Genomic DNA, 23,438 nt, shown 5'->3' with positions numbered 1-23,438 from the left:
TGTTTCTTATTATGTAAACCTAATAATTCCTAATAACGTACAGTATAAAAAACATCTAGGGCCTAATAACGTATATTAAAAAACAAACAAAAACAAAAAACATTTAGGCCTTAATAATGTACAGTAAAAAATCTAGGTTCCAATAGAGCACAGTAAAAACATCTAGGCCGTTATAAAGTTCAGTAAAAAAAATCTAGACACCTTGTAATGTTCCCTCTAATTTATTTAGTCCATGTGCGGAATGAATTTTTTCATGTGCAACACTATCAAGGCAATGTGCACTGTCAGTTTTCTTGTTTTTTTTTCTTTTTTGGGGTGGTGGTGAAGGTAATTTTAAACCATCGACTCTGTTAAACCATTAGGCCACTTCTGCGTTTGATTATTGGGTCTGTCTGCTTATCGATTACCAGGCCCCCCACCATAACTGAGGATGTGTGCGGCACTTGATTGGTGGTTGTGAGGCCGCATAGCTTAGAGGGAGCATTTTCCTGCCCGTGATCAGCATGATTATATGTCATTATTTCTTTCAGTTAATTGGACAAATTACATCATTTCGGGGATGAACAGAGAACGTCTTTCTTCCGAGTTTACCATAACTGGTAGGCCCAGCATGGCCACGTTTTTAAGGCGCTCGACTCGTAATCCGAGGGTCACGGGTTTGAATCCCCGTCGCACCAAACATGCTTGCCCTTTCATCCGTGAGGGCGTTATAATGGTACGGTCAATCCCACTATTCGTTGGTAAAAGAGTAGCCCAAGAGTTGGCGGTGGGTTGTGATGACTAGCCGCCTTCCCTCTAATCTTACACTGATAAATTAGGGATGGCTAGCGCAGATAGCCCTCGAGTAGTTTTGCGCGAAATTCAAAACAAACCAAACTTTGTGTTAAATAAAAACTAAATGGATGTGTGTGCATGTGATGGTGAAAACAGTTGTGTGGCTTATTGTAACAGACAGCGACACATCCTCATAGATCAGAGATGTAGTAATTTTATATTCCTTTTCGCAGTGACCTTTATTTCGAGTGTTATCTGTGTGCTTGTGCTTCCACGTGTGTGTGTTTCTAAAATCAGTACAGGTGTTTGTTCAAGGTAATCGGAATGAATGATAGCAGATTCGCACAACTACAGGTGCGTAGGTGAAATACACCACCTCGAATGTATACGTCAAGACTTGCATTTTATTTTATCACACTGTCGTCTTTTTCGTACAGAATATAAACATTTATTGTAGTAATATACCCAAAAGTTTACGTTTACCGGTGAAGTTTTCAAAATCCATTGGATGTGAGACACGTTAAAGTAAATCGCCAATTGTTAAAATAATTTAATAGTTTGCCTTCATTTTAGATACTTTGTCAAATACCGTATGGCCAGGTGGTTAAGGCGCTTGACTTGTAATCTGAGGATCGCGGGTTCGAATCCCCGTCGCACCAGCCGTGGGGGCGTTATAATGTAATGGTAGACCAAAAGAGTAGCCCAATAGTTGGATGTGGTGGTGATGATCAGCTGGCTTCCCTCTAGTCTTAGCCCCCTGCTAGTATAGCGGTATGTCTTCGGATTTACAACGCTAAAATTAGGGATTCGATTCCACTCGGTGGGCTCAGCAGATAGCCCGATGTGGCTTTGCTATAAGAAAACACTCACAAACCATCTAGTCTTACACTGCAAAATCAGGGATGGGCAGCGCAGGTAGATTCGTGTAGCTTTGCGCGAAATTCAAAAACAAACAAATTCGACAATAGCAGATAGACTCCTACATAGTACAATAAATTATTTTCATAAAAATTGGAAAAAAGCTGAACTAGTGAGCAAACTTGACAGGTATTGCTTACCTGATGATGATAGACCTAAGCACCTTTCCTCAGTGAATATATACTTTCTAAATAAAAATAAATGTGTAAAAAATAATAATAAAAGGCCACCTATTAACTAGACTCCACATTAGTTTAGAGATTAATTGCAAAACATTGAAAAGGTTTTTATGTAAACGTTTTCCAGTTAATATCTAACTGATGAAAGTGCAAATAATCTATGGAACTATAAAAGAAATGTTTTATTTGCCCCAAGTGTATGTACAGATCGTGCATGGACATTGTCCTGAAAGGTGTCTGAGTAAGTGCGGGTTACTCTGGCTCTCATGTACCATGTTTAAATACGCTTGACCGTTGAAAAAAACCAAAAACAAACCAAAATCTGAATGAAGAAGGAAGAGGTTAACGAAACCTGATTCTCTTGGGTGAACAAACTTCAATACCCAAACACCCATACAGAGAGAGAGAGGGTTGTTACCCACTTGGGCTTGTGTCTGTCGTGTCGGCTCGGGTATTGGAGGTTCTTGCCACCATGTCGCTGAATATGCTCCTTGCGTTATGAGAGTGGTAGTTAATTGTGGCGACGACGTGTCTTTGATTGGTTGCCTTCCTTCTGGTCAGTAGTTCAACATTAGTGTACCCAAACCCCTGTCGGATCGCTGACCCCGACCGTTTATTCCACGTATTAAATAAGGTGCTATTAAGGTTGTAACATTTAATGTTGGTTTTATAATAAAAAATGAACGAATCTTTTAGATAAACGAAGAAAAAGAACTCGTACGTTGTATGTCGCTCCCTAGTAGCACAGCGGAACGTTTGGGAGCTCACGTCGCTAAAAACCGGGTTTCAATACCCGTGGTAAGCAGAGTACAGATAGCCTGATGTCTCAATGTAGTGTCAATATCTGTGATGTTTTGTGTGCTTTTTACTTCAACATATAGTAGCCTGAATTAATTTAGGTTACGGGATTGTGTTGTAAAACGGACTCAAATCACTATAGATATTATATACACGTTACCATCACAAAATACCTAACTGTATTTATTTGGACTGCTGACCCAAGCAGTGCTAATGAGTCTTGAAGAGACGAAACCACAGCTCACAGCAGAGGGTACTGTCCATCAAAGAATGCATTAGGTCTCTACGTCACAATTCCATCTGAGTGAAATAGCGTCCTTGTCTAGCTTTGAAATTCAGTGCACATCAAGTCCCTAATTTAGCAGTGTAAGACTAGAGGGAAGGCAGCTAGTCATCACCACCCACCGCCAACTCTTGGGCTACTATTTTACCAAAGAACAGTGGGATTGACCATAACATTATAACGTCCCCACGGCTGAAAGGGCGAGCATATTTGGTGCGACGGGGATTCGAGCTTGCGACCCTGAGATTACGAATCGAACGCCTTAACCCACCTGGCTGTGTCAGGCCGATCAAGTTACTCTTCATATAATAATAATTTTTAATTTCAGCCAACGTTTCGTTTTTGCAGCTTTATCAGGGTTAGTAGTACCAAAACTTTCACTAATAACTGTTATAAAGCTGCAGTTGCGAAACGTTGACTGAAACAAGTTTTTTAATCAATATGTGGAGACAAAAGAATTTTTTTTCTTCTCTAACCTTGCTGCCAAAATTTATAAATCCCTCAAGTATGCATAACAAGTTCTTGAAAAAAACAGCAGAATATTTGTTATAGTTTTTCTTAAAATCGGAAGCTGTTTGTTTTAGCTGAGCAGTGGTGATTTATTTGGTTATATCAGTGACTGTAGCGAGGGTTTCGCGTTTCAAAGCATCATGTTACATAAACGGTAAGACACAGTAAAGTGGAATTGTGTACGAGTGTTGTTGTTTTGAATTAAGCACAAAGCTACACAATGGGCTATCTGTGCTCTGCCCACCACGGGTATCGAAACCCTGTTTTTAGCGTTGTAAGTCCGCTGACATACCGTTGAACCACTGGGGGGCTTACGCGAGTGCTAAGAACATCTTGTAGGAGCATATGTCACTATGACATAATGTCGGATTAGTTACAGCAACTGTTCAAAATGTCCTCCAGCATCCAGACTGCACTGTATCCGGGTGCTTATCTGATCTGGTATGCTGGAAACTTCTGTACGAACGATACTTTTTATTCTGTGTTTTTTCGCCATCTGTGTATACCTTGGCGAGATATGACGCTTTGAATTGTGAAACTTTCTAAGCAGTCACTTTGTAACTTGATTTCAGGTATCGCTTAGTGTTACAAATGAGACGTAAAGCTATTTCCTGTTTATTTGACTTCAGTGCCTTAATGATAAAGTCTTAAGGCTTACAACACTAAAAACTGTGATAGGCAAAGATGGCGTATTTTGTAATTTTGTGCTTAACAATAAACAAACTTTGGTCAGTGTGTCATAAGTGTGAGAGTCAAATTTCAGTTTTCGGTCAGACAGTAACAGTTTAAGAAGGGGATGCTCTCTCCTAGTCTATTCGTTCACAATTGGGGTTGTATAGTTTTGCGTGAAAATTCTTAGAAACAAACAGTCTGTTGGGTCGTGTGTGTAACGAACTTTGTCCCTTTACTCAGCTCGAATGTGATGAATCGTTGGTCATATCCTGGTGGTAAGCAACGTTACTCTATGGAATGAAATTCTGTATGATAGGATGACATTTCTCAGTTTATAAAGTCTCTTTATTTTGTCTTAATGGACATAAAAACGAAACGTTCTAAACTGAATAAAGTAATGTAACACCAGTCTTGTGCATTTGTATAATTATAATAAACCAATCTTAAAAGTTGTGTGTGGGCAATCGCAGGGGGAGAGAGAAACGGGGTAACTTGGATTCTGGAGCTGAACACGAAATAGTTATGGTTGCTTGGACGTAGTTTAGGAATATAAGACTTAAATTTATATAGACACATTTTTCATTTAAGTGGACATCCAAGTATCATCAAAGTTAAGATTGTCAAACAGCGTTTAAGATGACTGACCAGGTTTTATTTTGTAGCATCTCTATGTAACTGTTTACCGTATCTCGTGCATAATGTTATGTATAAAACACTTTCTGTTCGTCTACATTTAGTACTTGTACCTTTTATCTTTCTAGAAGGTATTAAATACGTAGACTTTTTTTAGTTAAACGGAATGGAAGTGGTTAAGGTAGGGCATTGTAAAGAAATGAACAGTAGGAGAGAAGGCGATTTTTTTTCAGGCTAGTTTTATGTTATCCACAATCTACGTGTACATTTATTTCATGTTGCTCATAGTAAAGGTAATCGTTGTAAGTCATTGAAAAGAAAAACTTGTATGCCAATATGTATGTGTTCTTATACGTTTAATCCTACAAACCTAATACATGTATTCGTTATGAAAACCATGTCTCACTGCAGGTGCTAACGTATGGCAATACGTGTGAATCTCAAATTTTTGAATAGGAACTGTAATGGATTTACCGTCATACGTTTGTTTCAGTTTGAAGCATGTGACGTGTTTTGCGCAAGTCCTGCCTGTTCTCTAAATTTGTAGAAGATTCTTGAGAGTAAGAATCAATAACATTTGTTTTACGAAAACGCCAGCGTGTCGAACAGTGTTGAATGTTTTAGAAACTCGCCTTAAACTATATAAATTATCTTACCAAGAAACTATTATTATTAGTCAGCTACAGTCAGTGTGCTATAGGCCTCGTAAGCTATAACTGTGATTCACTCCTGTCAATCGGCAAACTACAGAGAGAAAGTGTAAGAAAAGTAGGTGTTCTGAAAACTAAGAAAAATGTCGGACTTTGATAGTTTTTTGCACTATATTAAAATACATGTATAGTAAATATGTCACAGTTCGTGTAATAAAATAGGTATGCTTCACTGCTGTCAATCCAATGGTAACATGCATTATGGAAATGCCAAACGTGATCTTTAAGATTATTTTTGAAGTTAAATTGTTCTGTCACAATCATATTTAACTAATGAGTTCATTTCAGACAGAGCAACCCTTAAACGGCGGCCACCATCAATTGATGCTGCTACCTATAACATTCCAGCTGTTTAAGGGTTAATGGTTTGGGCGAGCTTAGGCTGTGAAGCCAAGGTTTTACGAACGCCCTCTGCACTGTGGAGCCGTGGGGGCGCTGTAAGAGCGTTGATCAAATTTCACTTTTTGACCAGAGAAGCCAAGTGTTTGGACTAACTCTCTTCCTTCCATTCTGTCGCTCCAAAATTAAGGACAGTTATGTATCTGTAGATAGTCCTTTTGTAGTTTTTGTCAAACAAAAACACTTTAGCATCGTATATGCTCCTAATGGTAAGGTGCAGAATTTGATATATTTTGTAGATGGCCGACGATAGACAAAACAATCTTATGAGATCCCCATATGTTTTTAGAAAATAATATCCATCTGTGAATTGTACTGGTAACCTGTTTTACTTGCATGTGAAATATAACCTGCAGTGTTTAACTTAATATAACCTGCAGTGTTTAACTTCCTGTATCACCAGTATTATTAGGTTGAGGAATAATTCGTGAGCGTTTTTAAATAATTTCATTCAAGCATTACATGCAAGACTATACAATACTTCAATGCATGAACACATTACACCCAAAACATTTATTATGATACTTTATTTCATGTAATACCTAGGTATATAGTATGCATTGTTTTAAACGAAATTGCAAGAAATTAAATGCGAAAAGCAGATGGTGTCGAAAATGCTCGATTTTGTCCACTTGACATTCCATTTAATGAGCTGAAAATGAAAGCAAAACTTAAAGACATATGAAAATAAAACACACCATCTATTAGAGCAAAAAATTATCTACCAAATGACATAAAATATTTTGCGAAAGCGTTTCATTTATGAATATATTTTGTTAACTTGAGAAAACGCTCACGAATTATTCCTCAACCCAATAAATCAAAGTTAATTTATCACACAGTATAGTACTGATACAAATATGCAGTAGTTAAGTTAAGTGAGTGAATATTTCTTTGTTAGCGACCTCGATGTTTCAGTGAAGTTTATTTTAGAACGATCACATGGATGACTACAAGTTTGGAGTTTGTGTTAATTTTGTGTTACTTATTTTTATCTTTTTTTGATGTTTCTCTAAAAACTTGTAATATGGGACTTGTTGTAGTTGTAACATTTTGAGTATTTAATAAAGTAATTTGCATGTTTCGTTTTTAAAAGTATGTGAAGTTAAGAGTTGTACATGGTGTTGGGAAAGTCACTGTGCACGTATATACTTATAAACAGACATGTTTCAATATACAATACAGGAGGTAAATATGAATGATAATTATAAACAATGTTGAAAGTGACCCCCGTTGACATCAATACAGGCCTGAATCCTTCTTATTTTGTTTCTAAACACCGCTATCAGTTGTTGGCTTGAAATAGACTGAATAGACATATGATTACAAAACTGCACAGTGACTTTCCGGACACCCTGTAGTTGTGGTATTTGGGTAGTCTGTCTTTAAGAGTTGTTGTAGTTGTGGTATTTGGGTAGTTTGTTTGTATATTTCGTTATGAATAGTGTGTGAAAGTTAGGTTTATTTTAATGTTTCATAAGTAAAGCTAGTCTGTTATTGGCTGTTAAAAGTGCGAGTTATATGATCGACTTGGTGTCATGGAAACATCGATCACTGATAACACCGTTCACTTCCAGACTTTATAAATTATTTGTTTTTTGATGGTGATCACTGCCGTACGTATTTGTGACGGTATTTGTGATGCTTGAAAACAAATACCACAGGTCGTATCTTAGAAGAACAATCAGAAAAGGTTTTTTGTTTTTCATACTTGATAGATCGTTTTTGAACCGATACTGACACCGGAGTTTATCAGATGTGTTTTGTTACAATATCCAAAGGTTTAGTTGGTATCAATTTTGTACAGCACACAGTGTGGGATTACAGGTCAAAGCTGTCAAGCTTGACCTTTATTGGAAACTCGTATCAAACCATTTAACAGTGAAAGGGTTAATACTGATCTTGTAATGATTGACACAATTTACTGCAACATCGTCAGGTACTTGTGTAGCTTTGCGGGCGCAGATAAGTGGTTTATGAAGCCGAACTGTAGATCCGATGGTCCTTGGTAGGTGTCACGCGGCCATAAAAACACACTTTGCGGCCCTTACTACACTGTAAGATTTATGGTCAAATTCCACCAATTGGTCAGGCAAGAGAAACCCAATAATCGGTAACACTGCACAACAATTTTTTTGAAAAGTTTTTGCTGATTGTGACGGTACCTGGTGGGTATTTACAAATATAGTTTTGGTTTTGCTTCATGTAGGAACTGTGAGAAATAGACAGTTAACTGTTTACCGACAGTAACGTATTTAATTGCGCTTATGTTTTTAATACGCTATTAAGTTCAACATAATTAAAAGTGTTTTGTTCCTGATTTTCGTTTGTATTCAATGTCCGGTGCATTACGTTGCAGTGTCCAACAGTAGTCAGCAAGCATTGACGGATTCCAATTGCCCTGATATCGTTTTTCCATTGTAGCAAAACTGAAGATTTTGATGAAACGGTACGTGATAGGAAAATCTGGATGTGATTTTCGTGATCAGCAGCCAAAAATCTATAAAGAACACCCAACAGTGTTCAAGAAGCAAAAACTTTGTTGTTTAGTGTAATGGGTGTTGCGAAGGCGATTCTGCAAAGATAGCCCTTTATGTAGATAAAATTAAAATAAAACAAATATATGTAATTATCGAATCTCTCAATACCTATTGTGTAAATTTGTATAAAATAAAAATGGTTACTTGTCTATAACTTGAAAAATTACATTGTTGCAATATTTGACTGTAGTGTATGATTGTTTCAGTTTTGGTTTTAAGTTATCCATTAGTTTTGAAATAATAACTATACTTATGAGAAAAAAACAAAATTGTGGAACGTAATAAAGATTTTTCAAGTTCAAAACAAGGAAGTATCTTACTCTGAGACAGCACCATTTGAGGGCAGTATGAAGTGTGTGTGTGTGTGTGTGTGTGTGTGTGGGGTCTAGTGGAGGTTAGTGTTTTTTATTGTTGTACATCATTTATTAGTGAAGAAAAAAATAGACCATTGTACCTCTTGTGGAATGTATTGTAAATTTATTTTTAATGTGTTTGTTGTTGCCACTGTTGTTGCAATGCATAAATTGCTGAACTCTGTGTGACATCTAGGTACACATGTATAGCAGGTTAAAGGGCGATCGTTGTGTTTGTTATGACATTAACTGATTATTTTTATCTTCACATTTCGTTAATGATTATTGATACCATACTGTAAATAAACTGGAATAGGAAATGTGTCCTTAGATTGTTTATCAGAGTATTCATGGTAAAACTTAGTTTAACGGACAACAACTGCCTGTTGTAGAGGGCGACGTTTCGAAACCCTTCCACCTTTCGTCTTCAGGACCGAAGGATAACAGCAAGCTTCAACTAAGTTTCACGAGGAAATGTCAGCTTACGTTTGGCTTGTTTGTTTGTATTGAATTTCGCGCAAAGCTACTCGAGGGCTATCTGTGCTATCCGTCCCTAATTTAGTAGTGTAAGACTAGAGGGAAAGCAGCTAGTCATCACCACCCACCGCCAACTCTTGGGCGACTCTTTCACCAACGAATGGTGGAATTGACCGTTAACATTATAACACCCCCACGGCTGAAAGGTCGAGCATGTTTGGTGCGACCGGGATTCGAACCCGCGACCCTCGGATTACGAGTCGAATGCCTTAACACGCATGGCCATGCCGGGCCATACGTTTGGGTAATGATTACTAAAATAATTTTAAGTTTTGTATTGTCAGATACGGTTTGCGTTTTAGTGGAACCTTTCTTAAAAAAAAAACTGTAAAGCGAAACGTTAAGTGTCCAATGAAATAAAAGTAAGAAATTTGATAACTGGTTTTGATGCGGTGGACAGTAATCACTGTTTGAAGAATGATATCAAACAATTGTGATTTTTGTTAATTTTTCTAACAACTGCTTCTGAAATAAAGTTCTCAACGGACTCCTGCAACGTGAAGAGACAAAAATTGTCTCGTTTTAGATATTTGAAAACAAAATGATGAACACGTTGCATAACAAATATATCTTTATGAACCATGGAACATTTCTTGGAACTTCATTCAGTTGAAGGATGAATCTACGTTTATATTTATCAACCTTTAACTTGAAACGTTATTTCAATTATGCTTCTTGCTATGAATACAGTTTCCAAAGATTTCTTGATCGTCAGGGGCCAAAACTGTAGAGATAAGACGTAGATTGTTAGTTCACTCAGATACCTTCTCACAAATGGAAAGTACCAGAAGAGGTACTCTGTAAGACCAATAAAACAAAATGGAGTTAGGTATTCTGTAAGACCAATAAAATGGAATTAGGTACTCAGTAAGACCAATAAAACAACATGGAGTTAGGTATTCTGTAAGACAAGTAAAACAAAATGGAGTTAGGTACTCAGTAAGACCAATAAAACAAAATGGAGTTAGGTACTCAGTAAGACCAATAAAACAAAATGGAGTTAGGTACTCAGTAAGACCAATAAAACAAAATAGAGTTAGGTACTCTGTAAGACCAATAAAACAAAATGGAGTTAGGTATTCTATAAGACCAATAAAACAAAATGGAGTTTAACTGCATCAGTGCATTACCTCTAGGCTCGCACGGAAAACAGAAGAAAGCACCATTTTATAAATGTACGCAGACAATAATAAAATCGGGACTGAACAAGCACCCGGTACACTAGAGAGAATCACTTGTGTATCATCACAGAGTTCACATCGACAAGTTTTTAAACTAACTTTCTGGAGCATCTTGAGGGAAAAGCAATGATTTCATTTGATTTGTACTGTCTATATGATTTTGATTAGGTCAGCCGAGCACATAGTAAGATGTAGTCCATTGTGTTATGGAAAACAGCTCATTAAGATGTAGTGTGTTGTGTTTTGGACAGCACATTACAAGGCTATCGTCCACAACTGGAATTGTTCAAGAACATAATGGTGAAGTAACTGTTGTTAAATTACGACGGATTTGATGTTTTTACTCATTACTTCAAATTAAGCATTTATTTAAACGATGTCAGTAGTCATATAATTGATTTGTTATCAAAGCATTCTTATAGATAAAAAGTTCTGATCGTGTACATAATTCAGCGCTAGTCGAATAAAGATGATTAGGGTGTAATAGTTGCTGGTGTAATTTTCAACCACAGTTGTTTCTATTTGCTTAGTTGTAACTTTTGAACTATATCGCGATGCTCTATATATTAAACAGCGCCGCCTAGTGGAATAGTGATTCTTAGTTAGTAACCTCCGACCACATACGTGAATTTAAAACCTACCACAAACATCCTTGCGTTTCATTTATTTTTGTCATTTAACGTTTATATTACCGTTTTTTTGTCACGCAAAAACTTGCATGCAGTATCTTGGTAGCAACAGAACTCGCAATTTATATGTCACGATATCATATCCTGTCGTCGAAAATGTCCTTCCAGCCGTGTGAGCGTTACGATGTATCAGTCAGACCCAATGTTTGATTAGAGCCCCTGAAGAGCAGCGTTAACTAGCTGCCTCCTCTCCAGTATATTACTAATATTAAAAAGCGACAAGCGAAGATAGCCTTCACATAGTTTAGCGCGAAAATTCAATGAACTAACTAACCAAAGACAGGACTCCATCTCATTGTCCGCAAGTAATTGAACAAATGTTTAAAAAAAAGGCTTAGAGACAAGAGAAAACCCGTCGATTTAAAATAAGCTCCTCATTCCAGTGACTCAATGCTATGCTTAAAGACTTGTAACTCTAAAAATCGGGTTTTTATGCCCCTGGTGGGCACATAACTTAGTCCCTGGTGCAGCGTTGTGTTTAACAACGAACAAACAAAAATTCATAACGAAGTTGGTTTAATTTATTTTGGCGAAAAGGGGAGGGAAGTCGCCAAATATAATTGTTGTATTTGTTATTATTTATTACTGACATTTTTATCTAACAACGCCAAGATATTGTAAGGATTCAAAAAATGAAAGGTTAGTGGATTTGGTTAAAGGAAATAGTCTGCGATTGTTTAAAATAAAAGGAGAGCATCGTGTTATACCATTCAATCCTATTGTATTTCTATTGGTCTACAAATGTTAGAAGTAGGAAACTTCTGATGTCGAAATTGTTAAACTCAACTGTTTTTAAAACAAACAGTTAATGGAGAAGGAACATTTAAATCTAAAGTTATGCTCTGTACCTGTACCTTAAATAAGTAAAAACCAAACATTCCAGGAAGTTGGTATGACACGTGTATAAACAAAGTTGGCCTCCACAAAACTGCATCACTTAGAATAATGGCAAGAAATGTATGTATGATTTCTTTTTTGTCTCATATCTTTCGTATTGGTAACAGAGGCAGTCCACTGGCTGCCTGCTTACCGTTATGTCTCTTTGCGTTGGTGTCGACCTCTATTGTGACTGCCGGTACCTTAATATGGCTCCATCTAGGACTGCGCCAAGATTTGGATCTACTCCGGAACCACCTCCAAAAAGGTAAAGACCTGTTTGTTTTTCCCCATCAGTATAAAACTAGAACCCATTCTTTATGTTCAGCTTTCACCACGTAGTTAAAAGGAATTAGTAAATAATAAACGATAAATACAAAGACTCATCTTCTTAGACAGTTGGAAATTCATCAGTTTTCCATTCTTTTCTTGAAATATTTATACGGATCAGGTCTCCTGTGATTGGACAATTTGTACTGTCAGTTGTGCATCTGAGAAATGCGGTGACTACATGTATATCAGGATGGCTGGTTAGCCCAAAGATGACCTAAGAAGGTCGAAACGTTGTTCTCTGCTTTATTTTGGTAAAAGTGTTAATGTCCATACCAGCCGTCCTGACATACATTTTTACCTCATGTGGGTTTCTCGTCATCACGAGTGAAGCCACGTGATAATTAATTTCAGAGGCTGTATATATACTAGGCTGTGGAATGTTCAATAATTAGGATTCTTGAATTAACCACACACACACACACACAAATCGACTGCATGTATGATTTGTCGGAGGTTTATGGCAGGCTGGAAACTTCTATACTTGTTTTTACAGAAAAGGCGTTGCTTCAAATGTTTTAGTAATTTCAACACCAAAAACTTATTTTTTCTTCTCAACAGTTGCAAAAAATAGATATTTTAAAGTGTTTCTCTGGGGATTTGTTCAGTGAGCCTGAGAAATAAAAATAAATCAAACATTTACACGTTGTATTTAATGTTAGAAGGCAGGTCTTGCGGGATTCAGTGTCCTGAAGCTGATGACCTAGCTTTAACCTTAAAGTGTTATCGTGACTGTTTTAAAAACTTTATATTTTTGTATACAAGTTTACTTTATAAAACAGACGTCTCGTATTTCTCTTTCTGTAACGTATATATAAATATAATAGTACTGTCCGTTACATGTCCATCTAAGTACTTCGTATGGGGTGCATACACATTTTTAGTTTTATATTTTGCCTTTTAGTGTTTCACCTCTACTTCGCCACCCCCCATGTAGGTAGATCTTTACTAAATATTGTGTGATGGTTGCACTGGGTCCATGGGGAGATACGGTTTCACCTTTTTTGTCTTGTAATTTTTATGGGCATTTGTTTACAAGTACATGTAAGGGAAGCAACTTTCATTAATCGTGAATTTACGTAACTTCCGTTTCGCTCAATCTTGAGCTATTAATGGCGGCTGTGAGATACTGTTATAAGCTATCTTATACACTATCAATTGGTACGGTGCGTATGCCTTTTACAAGTCGGCGAATAATGGTTACAGTTATATTTGTCATTAATATTAACTCTGTGTTTTTAGCCTAATATATGCATTTAAGACGAACCTACATCTTTTAGGAATTGCAAAACCTGTTGGAGTCCTACGATTATGGTCGAAAGTATCGTTAACAACGAGTGTACTCAACTGATAAAATAATGCATTCTGAGCTTCATAAAAATGAAACAAAATAAAGTTGTATTTAATTAGCTATAGTGATTGTCATGTTAATTTTTAGTTTTTCTGATCGGAAGTTAGTATTGAATTACATTATGTATGTTTTTATATTTATTTTAAATTTTGAACAACCAGAAATTAGTATTATTGGTTCTTTAACATTTATATATTACAAATTACTTGATAGTTTATTGGACAAATATATTTTAAGTTCTTGATCTGCGGATATCTTTGACCGATAACCTCTGTAGTCTCAGAAACGGTATTTAACATTTCTATAATTCGAATTAATTGGCTCCTTAATGGCACAGTTGTATGTCTGTCGACTTATACTGCTATAAACCGGGTTTCGATACCTGTGATGGGCAGATCCCATATGGCTCATTGTGTTTAATAACAAACAACAACGAGTCAATTGATTTGTTTTTTTTTTCAACGTTGTTAGTGTGCGGATTGCAAATAAAACCGGTTATGTTTTTACGTTTGGAATTTTTTTTTCTGACGATGAAACCACTTATTTCTGATTTCTTCTTTTGTGTTATTCACTCAGGTGCTAATCTGTAATAACAGTTTGTGACAGGTTGTTGCTGCGAGAACATTCGAAATGAATACCTCCACATCAAACACGCGAGAAGAACGTGGAACTCTTCCTTCCCCCCTTCTAGACCCGGCATGGCCAAGCGTATTAAGGCATGCAACTCGTAATCTGAGGGTCGCGGGTTCGAATCCCCGTCGTGCCAAACATGCTCGCCCTCCCAGCCGTGGGGGCGTTATAATGCGACGGTCAATTCCACTATTCGTTGGTAAAAGAGTAGCCCAACAGTTGGCGGTGGGTGGTGATGACTAGCTGCCTTCCCTCTAGTCTTACACTGCTAAATTGGGGACGGCTATCACAGATAGCCCTCGAGTAGCTTTATGCGAAATTCAAAAAACAATCCCCCCCTCCTTCCTTCCAGCTTGGTGTATTCGACCGAGTGACGCTGTCTCGTCTGGTTTATTGTGACTCCACCTGTGGGGTGGGGAGAAAAAGACTGCACGTTCTTCTAAATCATTTCTAATTCATGATAGTGTAAAAACTGATCAAAATGTACTCTTTCCGGTTCGAATCAGTAACAGTAAAGAAAACCACCAGCGATTTCAAGGTGGCGCGCCCTCCTTTTTTCATAATTTTACGTCCTTACGCTCAAAATTGCACACCAAGATTTCAACAATGTATTTTATTTTCTGCTTCTCCTAGTTCCAAGTCAGTATTTTGTAATATTTAAGTTTGGTGTATATTGTGGCAGCATCGATATAAACGATATGTGCTGAAATTGCATATGGCGTCCATCCAGACGACCGCACCTCCCTTCCTGAAATTCTGGATCCGGTACTGGTTTCTCTTAATGTATTTCTAATGTGTTGTTGTAAGATGTCGTAACGATTTGTTTTATTTAGTTTTGTAGACTGAGACCCCACTAAAAGGGTTAAAATTTAATGTGTTTGATACTGTTATAACCTTTCAAAAATACAATAGTGGGATGCAAATTGGAAGAATGTTTTTATTGATGTGCGTTTACAATGAATTAAGGTTAAGATATACATTTAGAATGATTATATATATATAACAAATTCGTGTTAGAGCCTTTTTGATGGGATATGTAATGTTAGAAAAGTGTTTTCATTGTTTTTCAAAGAATATATTTTTCGAATTATTAGACCTTCTAGTGGCTCTGTGGTAAACTTTGGGGACCAATAACGCTAACATCCGGGGCTCTGTAGCTGCTGTGGACACAGGTTGTACGACGTTGCGTTAAAACGGAAGAATTATTACAAATAAACATTGTTGATAGGGTTTACTGTTGTAAAATAATTAAACGATATATGCCACTGTTGGTTATAGAGGATTATTTAGTTTAATAGTTACTAATTTATTTGGTGATTTTAATACATTAATGATTATTTAGTTTTTGTAATAAGATGGTTAAAAGTAATTATTGTAAAGGCGTAGGTTATGACAACTTTGGTTGGTAACTCGGTAGTAGTCGAATGTTGTGTGTGTTGTTGTAGTATTGTTGACGCCATGTTACTCGAATATTTGATATTTTTATCATTACCTTTAGTGAGTATTACTAAGCCATACGTAGCTCTGCTCGCACAGTCAATAGAAAGTTCAAGTGTCTCATTGAACAACATATAAATACAGACGACCAAGCGAGCACGAGTCAAAGTTCAGCCAGAAAGAAGTTAGAAAACGTGAAATTAGCAGGCGTATGAGTGATTACCCATACTGAGATATTTTAAAGTTTAATATAAAAGAGAGAATAAACTGCCTTGTCAAAGGGAGATCTAAAGTAATTGAGACCGTCTGACAAAAAGTGGACAATTATTTAAATTTATCGTATATCATATAGTGAGAAACAGAATGTAGAATAATAATTCATCTTATCATTTAGATTCCAAAGTAATTAAATCAGTCTGTGTGGACGTTTGACAAGAAAAGATTATTTAGTTTTAGATACAACTCTGATATAAAGAATTTTTGTACATAAATTTGGCTTATTTTGAAAAGTTTATTCTAAAGCAAGTGGATTGTGTGCTCTCTCTCTATTGTTTGAATTTATCGTCAACAAGTCACAGACACACACTGTGGAAGAGTCCCAGCTCACATATACATAAAACCTGACAGTCTTGTGATGTTTTTCCTCGATGTAAATGACAACTATACGTTATCTGTATCAGCCTGGTTGTCGTTTAATTTCTGATAACGAAGAAAGAAGCATCTTACGTAACGCTGTCTGTTCAGTCCACCCTTTTTATTTGGTTTGTAATACAGTAAGCAGTTGTGAGTTATCACTGTGTAGGTTATCGTATATGTATAAACATAATAGTACCGTCTGTTGTATATTCATGTAACCACTTCGCAGGGTGTTGATAGATCTTCATCAAAATGGAGGTTCATTAAGTCCATTTTCACATTTACATTTTGCGTTTGAACAGTTTTAGTGAGCATTTTTTTAGTACTGCTTCACTCCCTGTAGATGGAGTTTCACCAAATTTCTTATGGAATATCACTGGATCTGTGGAGAGATGTACTCAAGCTTTCAGCTTAACATTTTGTGTTTAGCAGCCTTTATAGCGTTTTTTTTAATTACATAAAACGGAAGCAGCTTTTCGTGCCCTAAGGTAACGTTTCATTAATCATGAATTTACATAACTTTCACCAGAGGACGGGTGCCCCAGCTGGTTTCAAAGTGAAAAATGACAACCGTTTTTTTATGGTGGTAATAACAATACTTTTTACAACACGATCGGTGACGTAGCGACCGTTGTTGAGAAGAACCTCACTCAAGGGTTTTCGTTTTGTTACACACGTGTTACAGTAAATCGTGCATGAAATTAAATACATTTTAGACAGGAAAACTCTCAACGATCATGCTTGCTTTTGTTTCTATATAGTTTAAAAATATAGTTCATTACACCTGTAAGAATTCTGTAGAACCTTCCCATTTTGTTTACATTTTGTGCTATGTATACGGACATCTTTATTAGCTCGAACTTTACCGTAGAAGACTGCCATCAAACTGTGTTGTTTCTGGCTAATATATAACAACTTTTTACACCATTTGTTGTTTGTCTCTTTGGGCTGGGTGTAGACTAGTCTTTAGGATGATGGACTTCGTATCGGTAGACCCATGGTTCGAGTAGTGATATGCTGCTGAACTCGTTATACACTTTCATCTGTAAATCGTTACAATTTTGATAGCCACTTGCGCCATTTGTTTGAGAATAGCCGTACAGATATTGAGTGTTACAAATTGCTTGCCCCCTCTTTCGTCAGCAATTTGAAAATTAGAAACCACTTCACTTGAGTCTGGGCCCTAATGTCACACTAGACGACGTTAAGGATCCATATATCAGTTATTGTTTGCTGTTAGTAAGTGAAGCTTATATATAAATAAAATGTGATTGCACTGATTTCACTAAATAGGTAGTGCTCACGTGCTCACCTCTTTTGATTTTACTAGTCTTGTGTTGGTTGAAGCCACTCAAACTGTAACAGTACTGACGTGATCACGTACTTTTTTATGGTCGTGTTTATAGAAACTGACATCAGATTTTTAAAAGTAAAGTTACTAATCTGTGCTGTAGATCTTCTGAAAGTAGCCTCGTTTTGAACTCCTTTCCGAGGGAACTGGTTTATGGTCGGAATAGTTGACAGGGTACATTCTATTTCTGTATTTATCAAATTATTGCCAGTGATTGAATTGAGATGAAGCCCTTAAAATATACTGTCACGGCAAATAATATTAGACTGTTACCGGATCACTTTGTGTTTTCGACAAGGTTCTGATTGTATGCAGTTTTGAATGTTACTAACTGTATACAGTGGACACACTGTACGTTGTTTGTTATACGATACATATTTGATTATTATAATTATTAAAAGTGTTCAGTTCCGAAGTTCAGTTTAGTTGTAAATATTAGAAGAAATAAAACTATTAATGTTTTGTTATTGTGGAGAATGTTGACTATATTTGATTTGTTTATTCTGTGTAAAATGGGAAAGCATTCATGCTTAAGAATATTCTGGAGGGGAGGTAGCACCATTCATTCAACAGCTTCAAAACATTGGCTCATCAGGAGTCGCCTCCCTTTCTGTCAGAAATCGTTCACTGTATTTTCCAACCACATAAAAGAACACATTAAGACAAGCAGAAATAAGGGAAGATATCTAGACGCCCTGAGCTTCAGCATCAAAAGATTTTGGGGCCTGAAAGGCAATCCGCAGGAACTGAGGTTTATAAATCTTTCAAGCCTCGGACAAAGGATTTTAAGGCTTGAAGGACAGTATGCAGAAATTGCAATTTAGAAATTTGAAAAATGAATTTTGGGCCCGAAGGACAATCCGCAAAAATTGCAGTTTGGAAATATTCAAATCCTCGAAAAAAAAAAAAAAAAAATTGGGTGCCTGTAGAATAAACCGCAGGAATTGAGGTTCAGAAATCTTTCAAGCCTCGAACAAAGGATTAGAAAGCTTGAAAGACAACGTGGGGCGGTCAGAAACTTTTGATTCTCCCAACATTGGTAGGTATTGAGATGAATAAAATATTCTTGTTTGAGTATATGAGTGACATAGTAATATTTAAATATTGAGGTCAGCGTGTCGGACTTGAGACGTAACGATGATGTCTACACCACTCCGCATTTTCTGCTGTAAGTGCGTTATAAAAGTGATAGTCAGTTACATTATTCGGTTCAGAAAAATGTCTGCCAGAGCCTTGGTGGCCACTGGCTAGTTTTCTCCTCCTAATCACTATTTCAAAATTAGGAATGGCTATATATGAACCATGATTAGCTCACGTGCGTATAAGGTGACATTGACGTTTAAAGTTTAAATTTGATACCAATTAAAACAAAAAAGAACAAAAACTTATCAAAGAAATAACAAGGAAAAACTTTTGATGTAGTATGGACTGTGTATCAGTAACAATGAACGTACGTATGTTGTTCCCTCTTAAAATGTTAATGCAAATTAGACATTTTAGTTAGCGTAACAACACTTGCAGATACACGATAAAATTTGAATAAATGACTACATGAATTAATTCCAGTGTTTCACGATATGTATTGAATACACGCTCTCGGAAGTCACGGGAATTGTAGGACTTCTGACAAAATTCAAATATATATATATTTGTTTATGTAGTCTGCGACAGTTTCTCTGTTATCTAGAACAACAAGTGCATAAAGTTATCTCCTGTCCATTAACCGAACTAAATTTGGAACTATGAAAAACAACCAATTCCGAAACACCACATATGCATGCAGGTGTCGCGTGTGATTTGATTACCTGTACGTTTAATCTTCCAAAATAGAAGATATTGACTTTGGAAAACTTTAGTATCCCCCTTTTCTGGGAAATGATTTGAACGCATTGAACCATTTACTGTAATGTAGCTGGGCTGACCTTACATCAATCTGGTTACTTTGATTTCATAAGAACACCCACAAAAGAGGGCTTATTTCAAAAAATCTGTAATATTGCCCTCTCGGTTGTTCTGAAATATCTTTTTTCTTATTTTTTATCCGTTTTTCCTTACAGCAATTGAAACAAAATATTCATTTCACTGGTGTTATCGACCGCTAGGTGATTTTGATAATCCCGAAGGGACAATTTATTTCTAGGGTCTTCGTAAAAATGTGCGTTTCGTTATAGCATATCCACGTCAGTCCACCTGCTGTTTCCACTGAGGAGAATCGAACCCTTGATTTTAGCGTTTTAAATCCAAAGACTTGCCGCTGTCCCAGTGGGAGACTTCTTAATAAATCCTACTTCTTCCCTCGTTGTAGCAAAACTGCCTCACTCATTCCCGTTCCAGAGTTGAGAACCACCAATATAATTGTAATGTCCATGAACGAACTTTTCTTTAACTGGTCAGTTATTCTGACAAAGAACTTTGTTTGTTAATTTACTTATCATAATGCGCTTTAATACACAAAGATAGTTGTTAATCTGACACCGTATTGTATAATGAAATTATTCGCATAAATTTGCTTTCGTATAACGTCCCAGAATATAGTATACTTCTGCATGCAGGATGTGTATATATGTGTGTTTCTTATAGCAAAGCCACATCGGGCTATCTTTTGTGTCCACCGAATGGGATCGAATCCCTGATTTTAGCATTGTAAATCCGAAGACTTGCAGCTGTCCTAGTAGGGGACCGTGCAGAATGTACTTTAAACATAAACAGATTGTTGTAGTAGGCTAGGTATGTACCTAACACTAAACGTACTTTAAACATAAACAGATTGTTGTCGTACGCTAGGTATGTACCTAACACTAGCTACATAAAGGGCTGTGGTTGATTCTCTTGATTAAGAGTACAATAAGGACACATCTCGGTTGAATACACTAACATCTTGCATAGGGGGCCCTTTAGAATTTTCTTTTCTTACGGATTCGGCCCACAAGACTTCGACGTGATTTCAGTTCATTGTTTTACACATGGGAATTTTTTATGCGAAGTTTCAATTTTGTATAGATTTATTAAAGATTAAATTAATGACTCATTTTTGTATGTAAGAAATGACTGATAGCAGTTTGAGGTGTTAACACATCCTGCGCATGCAGTGGCGGCGCCAGGGGGGCTTGAGCCCCCCAAATGAGCCAACCCCTCAGCTTCCCAATATTGTTACCTACATATATTTATAAAATATGGAAAACACAATCGTCGATGTTGCTTATCAATTAACATCAAAGAGACAGATCTGTAGAACTCAACGTCTTCATTAAAACGGAAGTATGTGTCATGCATCACATAGCAACGTACTGAATGCACTGAAACTCATGCGCTGTATTGCCGCTACCTCTGTAATGCCATTCTATCTTGAGCTTTGACGAAGATTAGACAACCACGTTGATTTCAAGTTACAAGAGAACAGGCGCATTGTTTTGAAGTAATATTGACTATAAACACAACATGATGAAAGATAGTTAGCCTGATAGTGACCTTACTTTTCCTCAGAGTGTATTAACTTCACATGGGATAATTCGTTTCTGCTTTGTAAACTATATCTTTATGTTATATTTCTTTTGATTTGTAGCTTTACTCTTAATGGTATATGTTCAATCTAAGCTGATCTTGATTTTCTTTATTATTATGTATTACCTTGGGTGGAATTTAGGTGAGCTTCCTCTTTTATATATACGCATATTTTCATAAACAGATTATTTCTAATTTGTAATAATGAATTATTAATCAGAGTACGAGTTTCCAATGAAAACTACATTGAAAACGCAGTTCAAAATAGCACACCTTTCTGAAATGTACCTTGGTATTTACATTATTATAATTTACCATCTATACTTCATATTGATGGCATTTTGGGAAGCCCCTCCACAGTTTACCTCAGCCCCCACAACGAAAATATCCTGGCGTCGCCACTGGTCGTATGTTTGTATTAAGTATTTTTCTGAGTCGAACTTTTACCAGCCTTGATATGTTTTTCTACCGCGTCATTGAATAAGTCTTTTTCTGATGCAAAACACAAACTATATTCCACATGAAAGGTTTTAAGCTGAATAACATAATCAACAAACGAGCATGCTAAACTGGAATGTTAAACAGAAAATGATATTGATTTTCCAAGTAACAGTTCTCAGTGCAGGTCTGCTTGTTCCCTTTTCTCTTATTTTGAATCACGTGTGGAAGCTGGTATTGGAGAAAGTAGTGCCATCTATTGAGGTACTGCGTAGTTTAATATGGAACTGTAAACAGTTTATTTAACTGGAAAACTTCTGTGTTATGTAATGCCCTGTGTTTTTATGCAAGTTTGTGAAAGCTTAATAATAAAGGATAAAGAAGTAAGAGTCAATTATTAGTGAGAAACAGAATAAATAATTAATAATTCTCAAACCTTTTAAATGTACTTGTGACTAAAGATTTCTTCATGTACTAAATATTTCTCTTTGCACCTTTTAGAAATAAAAATGTAGTGATATTGTAATCTACAGGGTGGTCCGTAAGTCCCTACCCATCCATATATCTTGTGTATCCAGTGTATCTGTGTGCTGTCCCTCATTCTCACTGCATGATATTATGTGATGCCATGTTCTGTGAGACATTTTCCTCAACATAGCAGGGTTATTGTTCCAAGTGCCGAGGTTACAGCTGCCTTCAACTCATCATTATGATTATTTAATGTAACATATGGATGGGTAGGGACTTAAGGGCCACCCTGTACAATAAGTTAGTAATGGCAAAAGTTGGGTGATAGAAATGTTTTAATTGTTTTCTGTATGTTTAGTTCCATAATTTTACTCTTGTGGCTATTGAAATCTAAATATTAGTTAAATGTTTTATTTTAAACATTGTTTAACCCATTACTAACATTTTAAAGTTACTTCAAAAATCAAGACACTAACAACAAGGTTGAATAACTTGTGTCAAGTTTTAATGGAAAATTATTCCTTTAACCCTAGTTATCCTAGCAATAAACTGACAGACTTAAAAAACTCCTGTAACAGTGGACACATTTTACTGTATAAACTAAGGGTGTTTGTTAGTGCAAGACAGTAGTAATCAACTGTATTCAAAAGTTTCAAAGAAATTCTTGGTAGATCCTTTAAAGAGTGTTGTTAATAACATAAAGTCATCTCTGTTGTGTACTGCTCTTTGATTTTAAAGTAAGTTTGTTTAACTGAACTGATATGTGTTCTGTGCTACTCTGGGTTGAATTCTATGCAACATTACTACAACCATTTAACTCTAACACTCTTGTAAGAAAGTGTTGTGTGTAAAGTGGTTTTATGTCATCATCACTTGTTTCTTGTTATGTAAAATGTCTTTAAACTTTGACACACGTCCCATTAAATGCCATCAGTCCTGTCTCCTTCCAGGGAGAGCTTTGTTTGTCAGGTGTTATGTCACGAACTCACTGGACATTTCTTGTCAAGATGTATTCAAGATACAGTGGCTATGTAAAAAAAAAAAACTTTCATGTTTTCCCTACACAGAGATTGCGATATGTTTTTCCGTAGTCCATAAGAGGATATATCATTTCAATCATATCAAGTTCTTAGCACGGTGGCTCATAAAATGGCTCGGAACTTTTTCAAGTACATACTTTTAGCTCATGGCTTTGTCATTTCTTGACCAATTTGAGGTCTGTTTACAATTTTGGACTCAAGAGG

At 36.4% G+C, this 23,438-nt stretch overlaps 1 protein-coding gene across 3 annotated transcripts in view; it reads left to right on the top strand.

The window, feature by feature from the left end:
* The window catches only part of LOC143248541 (uncharacterized), a 76,329-nt gene that overhangs the window by 13,950 nt on the left and 38,941 nt on the right, over positions 1–23,438 (top strand). Inside the window, exon 2 of one of the 3 annotated variants that reach the window (XM_076496972.1) lies at positions 12,181–12,320. The exons of the other annotated variants lie outside the window; for them this stretch is intronic. Coding sequence (XP_076353087.1) covers positions 12,181–12,320 — 140 coding nt within the window. The remainder of the gene's footprint in view (positions 1–12,180; positions 12,321–23,438) is intronic. 3 annotated transcript variants of the gene reach the window in all.

The sequence above is a fragment of the Tachypleus tridentatus genome, chromosome 4, assembly GCF_004210375.1.
Source record: "Tachypleus tridentatus isolate NWPU-2018 chromosome 4, ASM421037v1, whole genome shotgun sequence".
NCBI lineage: Eukaryota > Metazoa > Arthropoda > Merostomata > Xiphosura > Limulidae > Tachypleus > Tachypleus tridentatus.
Note: the sequence above shows the minus strand (reverse complement) of the source record. Positions and strands in the feature narration are given on the sequence as shown.